General features: G+C 38.2%; 1 protein-coding gene across 12 annotated transcripts in view; it reads right to left on the reverse strand.

Moving 5' to 3' along the window:
• Nucleotides 1-16,593, reverse strand: part of CHD9 (chromodomain helicase DNA binding protein 9) — a 230,944-nt gene that overhangs the window by 26,748 nt on the left and 187,603 nt on the right. For all 12 annotated transcript variants that reach the window (XM_055145071.1, XM_055145070.1, XM_055145074.1 and 9 more), the window contains 6 exons: nt 11,320-11,423; nt 10,715-10,832; nt 9,683-9,740; nt 5,545-5,587; nt 4,066-4,285; nt 1,121-1,323 (listed from right to left, as the gene is read on the reverse strand). In XM_055145071.1, coding sequence (XP_055001046.1) covers nt 1,121-1,323; nt 4,066-4,285; nt 5,545-5,587; nt 9,683-9,740; nt 10,715-10,832; nt 11,320-11,423 — 746 coding nt within the window. The remainder of the gene's footprint in view (nt 1-1,120; nt 1,324-4,065; nt 4,286-5,544; nt 5,588-9,682; nt 9,741-10,714; nt 10,833-11,319; nt 11,424-16,593) is intronic.

Consider the following 16,593-nt stretch of genomic DNA (forward strand, 5'->3'; position numbering starts at 1 on the left):
CTGCCCTAGAATCAAAAGTGAAAAATTTACTGATGTAACTTATATTCCTGATGGAAATTAAGAATAATAAAAAGAAGGCCTATTGGAAATCATAAATACAAAGCACAACACAGTACTCTCTCTGCCTTATCTGTTTTTTAAAATGCATGTATGGTTTTACAACAGATTTAAAGTAAGATTAAAATCCACTCTGATACTGGCTGGTATTTGGGCAACCATGTTGAGTGGACTGACAACAAAACCTGATAGGAAATAAAATAAAAATAAACAGACAAGGGGCCAAAGAGATAATACTGAGGGTAAGGTACTTGCTTTGCAGGGTGCCAATCTGGATTCAACCCCCAACACGGGATCACTGCTAGGAGTGATCCCAGAGAGTAGCGCCAGGAGTAAGCCCTGACCATAACTGGGTGTGGTCCATAAGCCAAAAGCAAACTAACCCAAACTAACCCAAACCCCCAACCAAACCCACTGCAAGTTAATAAACCACCCATATATTTTATGAAACCACCCATATATTAAAATACATATGCAATTTATATTTTACTGTGCAATCAGAGTAGGCAGGGATGTTTTCAACAAATAACAAAAATAACTGCATAAACATAGCTTTATCTGCTCTACTGACAGGAGCTATTTCTGTGGGCTCTGAAGACAATATTTATCCCAGTTCCTTAGCTGGTATTTATTTTTATTTATTTTTTGGTGGTTGTTATTGCTAAAAGCCCTGAGTAACTTTTTCCCTACTGAAATCCTTTATAAAAACTTTTGACTGGAGGCTTCCATTTTTGTAAAGATCGTTCATGTAAATAAGTCCTTTAGCACAGTTTCTGTAAGAGGGAGGTGAAAAATATGTTAGTCCTCTTTACCAAAAGCTATCCTTTATTTTCCACCTGCCCCCTTGATCACCAACCTCATACTAAGTAAAAACACTGGCTATATTCTCAAAATTCAACATGTGCCTTTATTCTCTTTAGATCTCATTTTAATGTAGGATTAATATCGTGATTTACTGTTCTGAAAAATTGGTAAAAAATTAGTGAAGAAAAGAGTTATAAAATTTCTGATTTTAGTAATTTTGCTTCCTGTCAGAAACAAGGGGAAAAGTTACATAAAATACCTTCTTTGGAAGGAAGACGACAGACTCTCCGACACATAGACATGAACGCATACAAATACTTCTCCAAACTAGCGTCAGTTTTCTTATGCAGTCTAGCCATAGCTCTAAATTTTGTCCAATCAAATTGCCCTCTGTCAGGATCAAATACCACGCCAAACGTTGATACAACTCTATAAAAGTCAGCTTCTTCTCTTCTTGTCCATCTGTATTGAATCAGATTAAAGAAAAAGCAACACTGAAATATGAAATATCTTTCACTAAAGAATTCATTACTGATGAATATAATGACAATAGTAAGTCTGAAGCATTTCAAGTCCCCCACACTTTAAAGGATTAATTAAATCTGTGGCTGCCTTGTATGTACATTTAAAAAATGTGAGTTACAGAGACTAGCACACATCCAAAAGAACAAAAGCAACCACTGTTGGAGAGGATGTGGGGAGAAAGGCACCCTTCTATACTGCTGGTGGGAATGCCGACTAGTTCAGCCCTTTTGGAAAACAATATGGACGATTCTCAAAAAACTAGAGGTTGAGCTCCCACTTGACCCAGCAATACCACTGCTGGTAATATATCCCAGAGGAGCAAAAAAGTATAGTCAAAATGATATCTGCACTTATATGTTCATTGCAGCACTGTTTATAATAGCCAGAATCTGGAAAAAACCCGAGTGCCCGAGAACAGATGACTGGTTGAAGAAACTTTGGTACATCTATACAATGGAATACTATGCAGCTGTTAGAAAAAAGGAGGTCATGAAGTTTGCATATAAGTGGATCAGCATGGAAAGTATAATGCTAAGTGAAATGAGTCAGAAAGAGAGAGACAGACATAGAAAGATTGCACTCATCTGTGGACTATAGAATAATAGACTAGGAGTCTAACACCCAAGAATAGTAGAAATAAGTACTAGGAGGTTGACTCCATGGCTTGGAGGCTGGTCTCTCATTCTGGGCAACTCAGAGAAGGGAACACCAAGTAAAATGTGGTCCGAGGTCATGCGGGGGAGGGGTGACGCATGCCGAATGTAGACTAGAGACTGAACACAATGGCCGCTCAACACCTTTATTGCAAACCACAACACCTAATCAGAGAGAGAGAACGAAAGGGAATACCCTGCCATAGTGGCAGTTTGGGGTAGGGGGAGACGGGACTGGGGAGGGTGGGAGGGACGCTGGGTTTACTGGTGGTGGAGAATGGGCACTGGTGAAGGGATGGGTTCTCGAGCTTTGTATGGGGGAGACATGAGTACAAAAATGTATAAATCTGTAACTGTACCCTCATGGTGATTCAGTAATTAAAAATAAAAAAATAAAAAATAAATAAAAAATGTGAGTTGACCCGTCCATGCTTCTTTTCTATCAGACAGTAATATTTGTTCACACATTTACAATGTGAGAAATGTACCAGAAACCTCTGTACTCAAGTGTAACTGAAAACCAAGGTAAAACCAGTACTTTAGTGAGACAAATCCAGGTCTGAAAAGACGGAAGTATGTGACAGGTACAAACTATTTCTCTTTCCCTTAAATCTTGGTTTGCCCTGTAATTCTTTCATTCATTCTTTCTTTTCTTTTTTAACCAACAACAAATGGCAGAAGTGATACTCTGTAAATGCTGAGGACAGACCTCAGCAATCAGGCTTCTGATTTTGCTACTTGGAATGCTCCTTAGAATCTGAACTACCAGCTGGCAGCAACAAAAAACTTAGGAGAAAGGCCATATTGGACCTTCCAGTCAACAAGACAGAAGCAGAAGAAATGCAACATAGAATTGGGAGAAATAAAATACTGATACTGTGATATTGGATGGGTGTTATTATACAATTATAACTGAATTCTGTATTCGCACAGGCAGTAGTATATGAATGTTTATTTCTAAGAGAACTAAAAACCTAAATTTCAGATTAAATCTTGTTACAGTGAATGGGCTGCAAATGAGACAAAGGAGATTTATCTTCCAGATAACATCCAAGGACTCAGGAAACATTCATTTTTTTTTTTGCTTTTTGGGTTACACACGGCGATGCACAGGGGTCACTCCTGGCTCTGCGCTCAGGAATTACTCCTGGCAGTACACAGGGGACCATATGGGATGCTGGGAATCGAACCCGAGTTGGCCGCGTGCAAGGCAAATGCCCTACCCGCTGTGCTATCGCTGCAGCCCCCTCAGGAAACATTCTTAAACATTAGTATCCATGGGTCTGGAGTAATAGTACAGCGTGTAGGGCATTTGCCTTGCAGGCAATGGGCTCAGGTACAATCCCAGGCATTCCATATGGGTGCCCTGAGCTCTGCCAGGAGTAATTCCTAAGTGCAGATTGCTCCCTGAGCATTACTGGCTGGGTGTGGTCCCAAAACAAAACAAAACAACAAAAAAAACTCATTCTTTTCCATGTATACTATCTTTTTAAGAAGTTACGGCTTTGGGACTAGGGAAGCTTGCCTCTCTTAATATGGACTCTTCCAAGTTCAGTTCAAAAGTTCATCCTCTGTATAAAGGACAGACAGTACTGTCTTCCATAATGCTTTTATTTTATACTTTCATAATGAAAAGATAAAAGAAATGCGATGAGTAGTTTAAATATATTTTACCCTGATGATTTATTGAGATTTCTTGACATTTTTCAATCTTAGTTCACAAACATGGCAAAGAATAATTAAGTATAAAGTATGACAAAGAACTACAAAATTCATAGTAACCTTTAGTAGGTTTACCATATCTGTGTGTGTGTATATATATATATATATACATATATATGTATATGTACATATATATGTATATATATGTGTATGTGCAAGCATGTATTTATACATGTATAGAAGCATAACATTTTTGACTACCCGTAAGTATTTCTTATACCTGAAATAATTACACTCTAACAACCTACAGAATTATCAGTGATATTTAGAGGTCTTATATTAGAAATTTGTGCTGTAATCTTACCTCTGCTGTCTTTCTATCTTGGCTGCCATTTTAGGATTCAGAGTGGCTTCTTCATAAAGAGGCTGCATTACACTGGCAGGCACTGAGAAAGTAGGTTGTATCTGCTGGATTTGTCTGTTTTTATTAGTTCGCTGATAAGCAGTGATGAGACGCCTTAAACGGGTGGTTAAAGCTGACTGAGTAGGCCAATAAATTTTATCCCCCTCCATCAGCTGACCATCTAAGGTGAAAGAAACTCAAGTCAATTGAGAATAACAAAAACAAAACTAAACAGATACTATAATGAAACATATAAAGAGCAAAACCTTCCTACTTGAAAATTTTTTTCTGGGGGGCTGGAGAGAAAGTATAGATGGTAAGGTGCTTGCCTTGCACATGGCCGACCCAGGCTTGATCCCCAGCATCCTATGTGGTCCCCTGAGCACCACCAGGAGTAATTCTCAGTGCAGAGCCAGGAATAACCCCTGAGCATCTCTGGGTGTGACCCACAAACAAATAAACATTTAGAAAAGACAAAAAACATAACTTTTTACTGGGCCAGGAGAAAGGGCTGGCCAGTTAAGGATCTTGCCTGCATGTAGTTATCCCACATTTAATTCCTGGCACTGCATATGGTCCCTAAGCAAATGACCAGGGGACAGTCTTGAACACAGAACCACAAAAAGTTCCTGAGTGAGCACCCAGGGAGTGGCCCCTAAACAAAACAAAATTATTTTCCTTACAAACTGACTGTGTGGAAAAAGAAATGAAAATCCTTTAATCACAAAAGTTTCTTTTAATTACAGCCCTGAAAACAATACAACAGACTTTAAGAGCAGCTCCAAGTAAGCAGGTTACCAGAGGAGCAAAAATTCACTCAGCAGAAAACATCTATATATTGCTTCCTTGGTTCTTTTTTGCTTTGTTTTGGAGCCACACTTGGCTATGCCCAGGCTTACTGCTGGCTCTGTGCTCCAGAACACTTCTGTCATGGCTTGTGGGTGCATCTTTGGTGCCAGGGCGAACCAGATCAAGCATCTTACCTGATATTCTGTCTCTTAGGCTCCCACCATGTTATCTACCTAAAGGGAGTTTCACTTGCACAGAAAATACCATGGTTGCAAGTCAGGTATATGATCAGTAGCTGGCGACACTATTGTCTTAAATAAATTGCAAGGTAAGTAAAAATTCATGAAAAGCTGAAAAGAAACTCTTTGAACAAAATTCTCTCATATTAAAATTATTCCAATAGGAATCAAAACATTAAAGAAATAAGGCTAGAGAGACAGCTCAGTGTGTGAGAATATATGCTTTGCACGCAGGGGGCCGGGGATCTCCACCACTTCATTATCCCCAGGATACTGCCCGGAGCAAGCCCTGACAGACAGAGGCTTGTGAGCACCACAAATGTAAAAGCACACTAGGTTATTGTGCTTATGGCCTCATGAAAATGTTAATTCATAATAACAGTTAAATTAAGGAAAGGAATAGCACTTTTACCTCCATCTGCTATAACAAGATCTCCGGGTGAGGAAACATCATCCTTTTAAAAGAAAACAGAAATTTATCACAATGGGTTTAAGATCTAGATAAGAAAATCAAATCTCATAACAGAGAATATCTTTTAAAATATTTTGTTTAGTAATTCAATTTAGCAAAAACGAAAGTTTAAATGTATTATTCTAAATTTTCCTTTCATATTTCACCATTGCCTCTGACACGTAGAACAGTCATTACTTTCTAAAATCATTTTCTTTTCTATGATTATTTTTAGGCAATGTTTTCCCCCTCCATCCTTCCTCTAATTGTAAATATGTTGAAGATTTTATCACTAACATTAATTTTAGTTCTATTCTCTATACCAAGTAAGAGATAATCAATTACTATCTGATTACCTGTTTATCTTTCCTTTTTAGCTTTAGCAGTTTGCTTTTGCCAAGTATCTAACTTTTTAATCTGTCAACAATACACCACCAATTAAGCAGCCCAACATTACCATAAATTGAACAAATTAAAAAATTGGTGACTTTATTCCAATTCCAAGACTAATAGTTTGACCTAAAGTTGGAATCCTGATTCCTTTGTAGATGTGTTTCCCGCCCCCCCCACCCCGTTGCATTCAAAATCATCTCTATCTTTGTTTTATCTGCAGTTCCATCAGAACATTTTTTAGAGGGAATTTAGTTTTATTTATCCTGCCAAGGTTTATTTTACTTTTGAGTCTGAGAATTCACGTCTTTTATCAAGTCAGAATACTCTCAAACTGATATTTTTAAGAACAGGGCCTTTCCCTTATGTGTTCCACTTTCTCCTAGACTAGTGGATATAGTTCAGACATTATCATGTCCTGTCTCTAAAACAGTTTTTTATATATTCCATTATGCTGGTTATTGATTTACTGTCTCTCAGCTCCCCATATGCTGCCTCCCATACTGTTTGCTGGATATATGAAAATGGATCTGGAGTCTAAAGTAATTTTTCTCAGCTAGTCAGAAGAAGGAGCTGAACAAACATTGTAGGAGGAAAGAATTTTGCTGCTTTTTAAATATATATATATAAATATGTATATATATATATATATTTTTCTCCTTTGGTGTTATTGTGACTATATAGTGGTGGTGTGTTGGAGATTACACACAGTGTTGTGGTGCTGTACTGGCATATGGGGAAGTACTGGGAATGTCAGGAGTCAGTGTCTGATTCTGGTGGTCCTCTACTGCTCAGCTACTGTGAAGTATCAGCTTCTGTTCCGGAGTCAGCTTTTGCAGGGCCGGCAGCTTCTTTAGTGTCCACTAGCCAAACAAAAACACCCAAACCCCAAAAAACTCCCAAAAACTCCCCCAAACTTCAAAACTCTCCTCATTATCTACTTTCTGAATTTCTTTTCTCATGAGATGTTATCTAATCTACTCTAGTATAATGTCAAACTGATATGTTGTGTTTTAAATTCCAACAACTTTATAAAGTTGTATAGCACTGGCCAGGGGGTCAAGAGGCAACGGCCAATCGGGTTCAAGGTTCGCATGTAGGTTCAGTTGTGTGGTCCTACTTGGGCGGGGAAGTGACAGGAGTCCAAGGGCTATCCTTGAAGTGCTCAGTGGTCTCATATCTGTTTTGTATATGGATTAATGATCAAATCTAGGACATCATACATAAACTCTTATCACTGAACCAAACCTCCATCATCTGCACCTCTTTCAAAAAAAATTTTCAGTCTAATGATTTATCGCCCATCTGTTAAGAGTATAAGAACGAAACTATGCATAATCTTAAGACTTCTCTTAAGCAGGCTTATGGCTAGGGAGTTCTGAGGAGAGATTATTTTTATCCAGAAGTCAACCTGAGATATGTTTTTTTTCTGTTTTGTTTTGCTCTGTGTTGATTATCAGAATGTAAAGCTCAGTGAAGGACATGAGTTTCAGTTTTTGCCATCACACACTGGCAAAAGACTCATCTCTGCCCTTGTGTTAGGTATCACTATCTAAGTTCTTTGGCCTGTAAGAGTAATTTCAGCTAAAAAAACTTAATATCTATAGCCATCATCTTGTACTTTATCATGATCTTGCAATAAATACTACAGAAATTCCTCATTTCTTAACACAATCAACCTTACTCCACAGATTATTTTCACCAATATTTTTCCCCTTTGAATTTCTAAAAAAAGGGGCACTTGCAATTATTGGCTCAGAATTCCTCTAGCTTTCCATTTCAAACCTCCTGGATTGCAAACACAGGTAAAAACCTAGAACAAATGTTCCACAAATATATACGAGACCTAGGTGGAGGAGGGATTCAACCAAAGGCATCAGGGAAAAAAAGAGGTATTTAGCTTTCCGGCCCTGCGCGAGATCGACCCTGGAGGCAACTGAACCACTTTGGACACGAGCGGCGCCCCCAAAATGCCTCCAAACTGTGTGCTCGGAGCTACTGGCCTAGGTGCTGCCAGCGAGTGATGCAACTACCAAAAGAATTTTCCCTGGACTTCATATAGAAATCCAAAACCGCGCGGCTGTGATAGCAGCCACACAACCTAATATCTCTTGATTGTCAGCAACGTGTAAATGTTCCTTTTTGGCAGGGCTTACCGTTGAGGGGAAACTCCAAACAACAGTACTGAGTTTTTTGTTGAAGGGTAAAAGATTGTAGCGATAGAATTTTAGGCAGAATTTTCCCTGGACTTTATATAGAAACCCAAAACTGCGAGGCCGCGGCAGCCTAGTGTCATCTAATCATCGGCAATATGAAATGGTTCCTTTGTAATGGGTTGGACTTTGGGGGGACCATAATAGGGTTAAAGTTTGTAGCGACGTGTAATTTCTGGCTGTACTTTCCCTGGACTTTATACAGAAATTCAAAGCCACGAGGCCGCTGCCATGGCCGCGCAACCTATTGTCATTTAATCATCACCAATATGAAATGGTTCCTTTTTAATGGGTCGGACTTTGGTGGGAAATCCTAACAAGAATAGTAAGTCTTTTGCTGAAATATTGAAGGCTACCAAAGTGGTAGCCATCTCTATAGACTGAACTAAGCCATATCCCCATGCCGGCTGAGAAGAAATATCCTTCTTTCTCGGGAAGAAACGCGGCGTGGCGTTAACCATAGTATGATGTCCATTAAGCTGACACGCACCTGGTGGCGTGGGAATGGGATACAAGGGAATAAATTATTATGTACTTGGAACAGCGGGACGCTGGTGGAATCTCGAGCTGGGGCCGATACCAGCGTATTACTTTTGGTTCCAGAAACTGCTTGCAGACATTCTACCAGACTATCAACTAAGCCAGAGCCCCACGCCGGCTGATGACGGGAAATAACCATCTTTTTTGGTTTGTTTTCCCTTTGTCAGGCAGCGTGGTGATTACTAAACAGGTGTGAACTCGGTGGCACGGGACGAGGGGGGAAAAAAATAGAAAAGTTATGTAACAAACAGCGGGACTTAACATCTCTACATTCTCAGCAATGGAGAGCCATCAAATGCTTCCTTGACAGTGGGACTGTCTTTTCTTTTTTGGGGGGAAACCCTAGCAACAATAGTGAGTTATGTGTTGAAACATGGACTGTAACCAAGATAAAGCGTAAATGAAGTGAAACTTATCACTTTACAAGGGCGGGGACTGGGGGGGCGGGAGGGGGCGGGAGGTATAATGGGGTGGTTGGTGATGGAATATGGGCACGGGTGAAGGGAAGGGTGTTTGAGTATTGTATAACTGACATAATCCTGAGACTATGTAACCCTCCACATGGTGATTCAATACAATTTAAATTAAAAATAAAATAAAATTAAATTAAAACAAACAAAAAAAAGAGGCATTTAATATTTGACTGTGTACCTTTAGTATCTAGTTCTCACTTAGCTAAGGAAATTCTGTGTTTCTTAAATTTTCTAGTAATGTAACATGTGGGCAAGCCCTAGTTCATCCATATGCCCAAACTAGCCTTCATTTTACCTAGAAAGGGGAGATCAGGCAAATTCAGAATGAATATTCGTGGTATCTGTTAACTCAGAGTAGTGAGCTCAGCAACAGGAGAATTGTATATAATAAACACCATAAGGGAAAAAATTGCAAAGAAAGCAAACAAAAGAAATCATAGGATAGCAAGAATGGGTGATTTCAAAATAAGATCCAATGCATACCTCTATGTCATCTTTAAAGAGAGCTGGGGCAGGTTTGTATTCTGGATCTTCCACATCCCTGTTAAAGTAGCAACAAATGCCAAAATTAATTGTACTGGACTTAAAAATTCTCAATAGGACAAGCAGAAATTTGTGAAGGACATTTTGGTATGTTACAAAGGTCAAACTAAGTCAGAGGGGCCCAGGCCATAATATGAACACAGTTTCATGAAGAAATCTGATAGTTCTAACTTCTAATCCTGTGTGTGTGTGTGTGTGTGTGTGTACGTACACACACCTGTCTGTGCTCAAGGCTCACTCCTGGTGGTGTCTGGAGAACTTTATGTGGTACTGGGGATTGAGTCAGGATCAGCTACAGGCAAGACAAGCACTTCAACCCCTGTTCTATACTTCCAGCTCCCATGTTCAATTTTAAATGTACTATTAATAACTTTATCATAAACTTCTTTTTTGGTTTAAAAAACAATCTTATAGTAACTATAATAAACAATATTATAAGATGTAGAATATTTCATTTCCAACCATAATCTTGTTTCTACTTTCCCCTTGTGTCCCTACAATTTTATGGCATTAACAGTCTTGACAATTAACAATGAAAAAAAAAAATGGTTGTGGCCACAGTGATAGCACAGAAGGTAGGGTGCATACAGTCTTGCACGTGGCCAATCTATTGGCCAATCTCAATTCCTGGCTTCCCATGTGATCCCCTAAGCAAAGCTGGAAGTCCTGAGCTTTGCTGGGTATGACCCCCCCAAAGAAAATAAAAAAACCCACAAGCAGAAAAAAAAAATGAAAGAATGGAAAAAACAAAAAAATCAAGGGACTCCTCAAAAAAGAATGAGTGTGGAGCAGGTCTACTTTCTTGGTTGGCCAGAGGAAAGTGCTAATTTACTTGAGTAACAACATCTCTTTTTAGCCTATAAGCTGCTCCGGTTCTATTACTACTACATTGTTTTAAACCAAGCATCACTTGTATAGAGTAGCGGATGCTGATAGAGACATGGAAAATTCAGGACTCTGAAAGGCACACACCCATCCATAAAATCATTGGCCCTCTGCTCTGCTGCAACTGCTTTATCATCGGGCTTCCCCACTCTTTCCAAGAAGCACAATGCTGGGTCTGCTCGGATGGTGTTGTATTTTTCATAACCTGGAGAAATCACCAATTAAAGAAAAGTGAAACGAAGTTAGAAACACAGGCATTCCTCAAACTGATAACAACAAGTCTTGGAATAAAAAAGCTAGAGGCTAAAATGATACATACAGGTTAAACTTTTCTAGAAATCATCACACACATTACATGATCTGGAAATATGTATATTTTAAAGTCTAGGTTACATTTTCCAGCCAAAATTAAAAAGAGGAAACACTAATCACACAGGCACATATGAAACACGTTTCGGTCAAGAACTACCCCTGAGAGGGAATGCTTTGTGAGACTTCTCTTGAGGCTAAGAGAACCAGAGCGAGTGTGCCATGAGGAAATGAAGTGGCTGACAGTTTGGCAGTATAAGCTTTGCATCACGTATTTGGTAACAGTCATGTTTACTGCTATAAAGCTTTACGTGAAACAATGAATACACGGAACTGGTTGAATTACAATATACAAAAGACTACCTCAAGTCTGTCTGACTTACCATGTTTAAAAACTCCTATTAGGAGTGACTTATCAGCATCAAAATCCCACCACTCGGCAGGAACTTCAGAGTGGTCTGGTTCTGGGACCCAAACATCAATATCACTTTAAAAAAGAAAAAATCACAATATAACATTATGAATTATTGCAAACAAGTAAAAGGGGAAGCAGAAATTTACTGTGCAATGCACTGCAATTTTTAGAAACTGAAGTTAAGAATTCTACTTTCTGCAATTACCACAATAAAAAATTTTTAATTATTTTATTTCACTTTTATCAGTTACCATAAAACAAATGAGTATTATTGAGTGTAACAAGAAATAAGCTTCATTAGGTTTATTTGACTTTTAAGGAGTCATAATATTATTTCCATTATTTTCTATTAATTCCACTGACTTCCTTTAGATACAGACAAAGCTTTTCTTGGAAAGTGGAGTCAACTGTCAACAGTTAATTTGACAAAAATAATCTGGCTCAAAAATTTCATCTTGTATACTAGAAGACTGAGACCCAAAAATGTTAAGTGAACTACTTTATGCTACAAGACAAATTATGTCTTTTAAAGACGGTTATTAGCTAATTAAAAAAAATTGTTGCTAAGAAAAGCATACTTAAAAAAATTAGTTTTGCTTATAAGGAAAGGAAATGGAAGGTCTCTGGTTCATAATTTGATTAAAACACTCAAAGAATAATTTTAATGTTGCATATAACACCATGTCACAAAATGACAATGTAATAAACTACTAAAATTATAGTAACTCTATGGTATTTCAGTAATTTGGCTGCTTTTCTAAGTATGAGACAACTGTAGCATTTGCAAACATAATTTTCTTTTACTCTTCTTATCATCTGAAATTATTATTTCTCTAGAAACATTCTACAAGTGCAATGAGTATCACATCAAAAGAGGAAAACATGATAGGTATGTAAGAACTGAAATATGCACTTCTTTGCCAGTGATTTTTTTTAACCACAGTCTCCTTTAGAGTAGCATGTGGGGAATGTTTGATGAGATTCAGCAAGTGAAGATAATAATTAGGCTCATGTATCACTTTTATATTCAATAATCAAGAGAATCAGGGTAAATAACCTCAGGAAATAAAATAATCTAGCCAAGAATTTCCCTAATGATATACATAAATCATCAATTTAGAAAACTATTTAAACTACATACCAATTATACTAAGTAGAATTTAAATCTCTTAGTCTTGGTGCCATAATTTTATTAAACTAATAAAGACCTACAGATTTAAAAAAAAATGGTGAATTTTGTACTTAGGATTAAGTTGTGTGGATAAGGCTCACTTGTAAGTTGACTGTTTTGCAAAATTCAAAATAAATTTTCGTATGGAAATAAACTGATATAGTTACGTTCTTAGGCTAGTCTGTAAGAACCCATAAATATTTAATCATGGATACAGTTAATCAAAAAGAAATTGGTAACAAAAATTAAAGTCTTATAAGATTCGAAGAATGAAAATTTGGTAAGTTACTTTTAAAATTTTCATTAATGTTTTACCAGAAGTGTTTTAATCCAGGGGATATGGAGAAATGAGTAAAGACGCCTTTCTAGATTGTTAAAGAAAATTTCCTGCACTTAAAACAAACACCTTACATCAAATTATTATTTAAAAATTAAAAATTTTTAATTCGACAATTAAAAAAATTCCAAGCTTATTAGATAATAGTAGGAAAACATTTTCCTGTGGTTATATAAAATTGAAAATGAGGAAAAATGTGTTAAAATTTTTGTTTGTTTGTTTTTGGGCCATACTTGGCAGTGCTCAGGGATATTTCTGGCTCTGTGCAGAGAGGTTATTCCTGGTGGTGCTTGGGGGACCTTATCTGGTGCCAGGTATGGAACTGGGGTCAAGTGCACGCAAGGAAAGTGCCCTAAGCCTAGTACTATCCCTCTGTCTCTTTGAGTTTTTTCCACTTTTTTTCAAAAATTATATTCCTCGCAAGGATAAAACGAAGCCTAGGAACTGAGATAATGAGAACAGAACACAGGAGACAGGAACCCTAAACGCGGGGTGGGGAGGAGGGGAAAGGGTGTCACGCAGCTCTTCTTCATTACCATCAGGAGTCACTCTAAGTTTAAAACATGATTATCATCTGAGGTGGAGGGTTCTGTTTGAACAAAGCAGAAGGCACTGTTTATTCCTCATGGTTTGAACCTGAGTGCCATGTGTATGTTAAGTCTCCATTAATTGGTAGGAAAAGGAATATAGGAAGGCACATGTGTTCCAGTTATTTATTTCTGTTCAAAAATTCAGCACATTTGATATTTTCTGCATAAATTCTCCTTTACAACTATAGGCTATATAAGCCATTCAAAATATAGAGGGCTCACAAAGTGTTAATAATGGCCACAGTAAGCTTCACCTGTCTTTCGGGAGAGGTAATTGCGATGTTGTGTGATGAATGCAATGCAATGAAAGGGGACTCCGGGTAAGTGCCTAACCCTGACTTGAGGTCAGGCTAAGTTGAAGCCAGATGAATAATAAAGGGAGAGAACGGAGGAAAGAAGGGGAGAGGATGTTCCACCAAGAACACATGTTCTAGGGGTTGGAGAGCCTTGCATTTAGTCTACCTCAGTTTGATCCCCGGCACCACACACAATACCTTCAAGCACTGCTAGGAGTGACCCATGAACAAAGAACTAGGAAGGGGAAGGGGCACCACTGGTTTGTCTCCCTCCCTCCCCACCAAGATCCACAAGCAACAGAAATCCTGGCATATTTTTGAGAAATATGGATCTGAAGTTCTGAAGAAATGTGGACTAGAGACATTAGTTTAGAAATGAACTGGAAAACAAATGAGATCACCTAAGAAGGTAAGTAAAAAAGGAAAGAACTAAAAACATCTGAGAGACATTTAAAGAAGAGAGTGATGCACAAAAGTAACAAGCAGAAAGCGAAAACCTCTAAGAGAATGGTATCACAGAAGCATTAAAGCCAGGATATGGAAACAACCCAAATGTCCAATGACAGATAAATGTAAAAAGAAGTTGTGATATATACACAAAAAGGACTAGTAAAACAGCTCTAAGGGTAAAATGAAATCTTGCAGTTCTCTGCAACTTGGATAGAACTAGATGGATGTCATTAAGTTATCTCATTCATCTGTCACATAGAGAAAAAAAAATCAAGGGAAGAGATAGTGTTGAAACAGTGAAAAACCTTTTGTCCTGGGTTATAAAGTTGAGATTACCAAATAATAGGGGAATAGTGGGGGTGGGCTGGATGAGGCCAATTTAAATTAAGTCAAGGACAGTGATGGAAGGTCTTGGTGGTATTGAGGTTAAGTGACTTTGTACATCAAACCCCGGTATTATAACCATGTTAAGGTGTTGTGATTAAAAGTAGAATACACATAGAAAAAAGGAAGTTGTCGAATAAGGGAAATAAGATAAACATCTAGGTATCATCAAATTTATCACCAAGAATTTGGTAAGCAACTGCAAGTGCTGGCAGAGAGGGCAGAAGCACAACTGTGAAGAATGCATAGTGAGTGGGAGAAGAGAGAAAAGCTGAGGGCAGACACAGATTTTTCTCAGAAGGCAGGCTGTGAAATCAAGGAGAGTATTAATATGGTGAAGTGTGAAGAGATACTGCGTCCAAAAGTATGACCAGAGACTTTGTGCATATTGAGGGAGAAGTAAAAATAGAGATGAAGCAAGAAAGGGAGAGATAAATCAAAGATAATAAGGAACAATTCACAGAGAGCAGTTCTAGGAAATCACAAGTGCATTTGATCAAGCCAAGTCAAGTGAAAGTCAACAAATGTTTGCTAAGTGCTAATTTAGTATTGTCCATATTCAGGGGACTGGACGCATGACTATCATGACTAGTCATAAAGCAGAATAATTACCTTCAAGAAACTTACTTGAAGGTATATTATAATGAAGGCAAATTTGAATGAATGATAGTACACAAATATATATATATATATTTTAATATTAAAATGTGTCATGGTGGGGCAGCTTCCCCCTACACTCCCTACTGCTGGAAGCCCAAGCAGCCACAGACACAGACACATCCCATTGCTGCTGCCATGTAAACACAATGGCCCAGCGTCATGCCTGATGGCAAAACTCTTCAGAAGAGTTGCAAGTCAAGCCGCTAAATGCACAGGTACACAATACACCGAGCTGAAAATGCTTGGGCCTGGGCAGGCCGAGCCCCCAGCTTGTAGAAGCCCTGGCAGCTGCACCCACACCCTACAGCTACCAACTAACAACCCAGCTTCACTGCTTCAAGACTAATTTATTTGCAAAGATGCATGCTAAGCCAAACTGCTGAAATTCATCGACCCAGTTCTACAGATCCTGGAGTTCCTGCAGCATGCAGTCAGGAAACCTCCAAATTCCACAATACCGACGGCCCAGGAGGAGCACAGCAAATTAGATGGAAAAGAAGCACAGAGCTGACTAAATAAATTAATAAAAGCAGAAACAGAAGGCTCAGCTAGTAACCAAGAGCTCAGTCAACCAACAATGACTTGAATGACCCCATTGTGAGACAAAACAATACTTACAAATTTTCTTTTAGTGAAGTATTTTTCATTAATTCCATTAGCCATTTTATTGTATCGAGCACTATAAAAATAAATTATTTTGTGCCTGCTATGGGTGCAGGCTTGGTGGGTGGGTGGAAAACTGGGGACAATGATGGAGGGAAGGTCACATGGGTGGTGGGATTGGTGTCTGAACATCGAATTCCCATAACAACTTTATTATGAATGACTTTGTAAACTATGGTGTTTAAACAAAGTTGAAAAAAAGTGTATCATGAATAAAATTAATAGTGCAGAATGACAGATGGGCTGCTTTAAGTAGGGTGGACAGGAAATAGCTATCTAAGGAGGTAAGGTCTGAATTATTTAAAGAGGTGCATTTGAAGAGGTGGTTCTATGAAAAAATCAGAGGACTGAGTAATCTGTACTACAAGGAATAGCAAAGAATGAGCTTATGATATGAGGAATAGAAACACCAGTGACTGAAGCACTGTGAGTAAGTGAGAATGAAGGACAAGATCAGAGTTGTTCAGGGTCTTGTAGGGATTTTGGGTTTTATCAATTGAGAAATGAAAAACACCTGAAAGATTTTAAGAATAAAAGTGCTATGGCTTGACTGCTGCTCCGGAAAAACCATGTTAGCTGCTCTATAAAGGGCGGATGCTAGAGAGGCAAAAGCTTGATCTCTTATTGAAGAGATCAAATAAGGATGTCATTGAAAAAATCTAAATGAGACAATGAAGTCTTGGACTATGTA

This window comes from Sorex araneus, chromosome 8, assembly GCF_027595985.1.
Source record: "Sorex araneus isolate mSorAra2 chromosome 8, mSorAra2.pri, whole genome shotgun sequence".
In the NCBI taxonomy this organism is placed as follows: domain Eukaryota; kingdom Metazoa; phylum Chordata; class Mammalia; order Eulipotyphla; family Soricidae; genus Sorex; species Sorex araneus.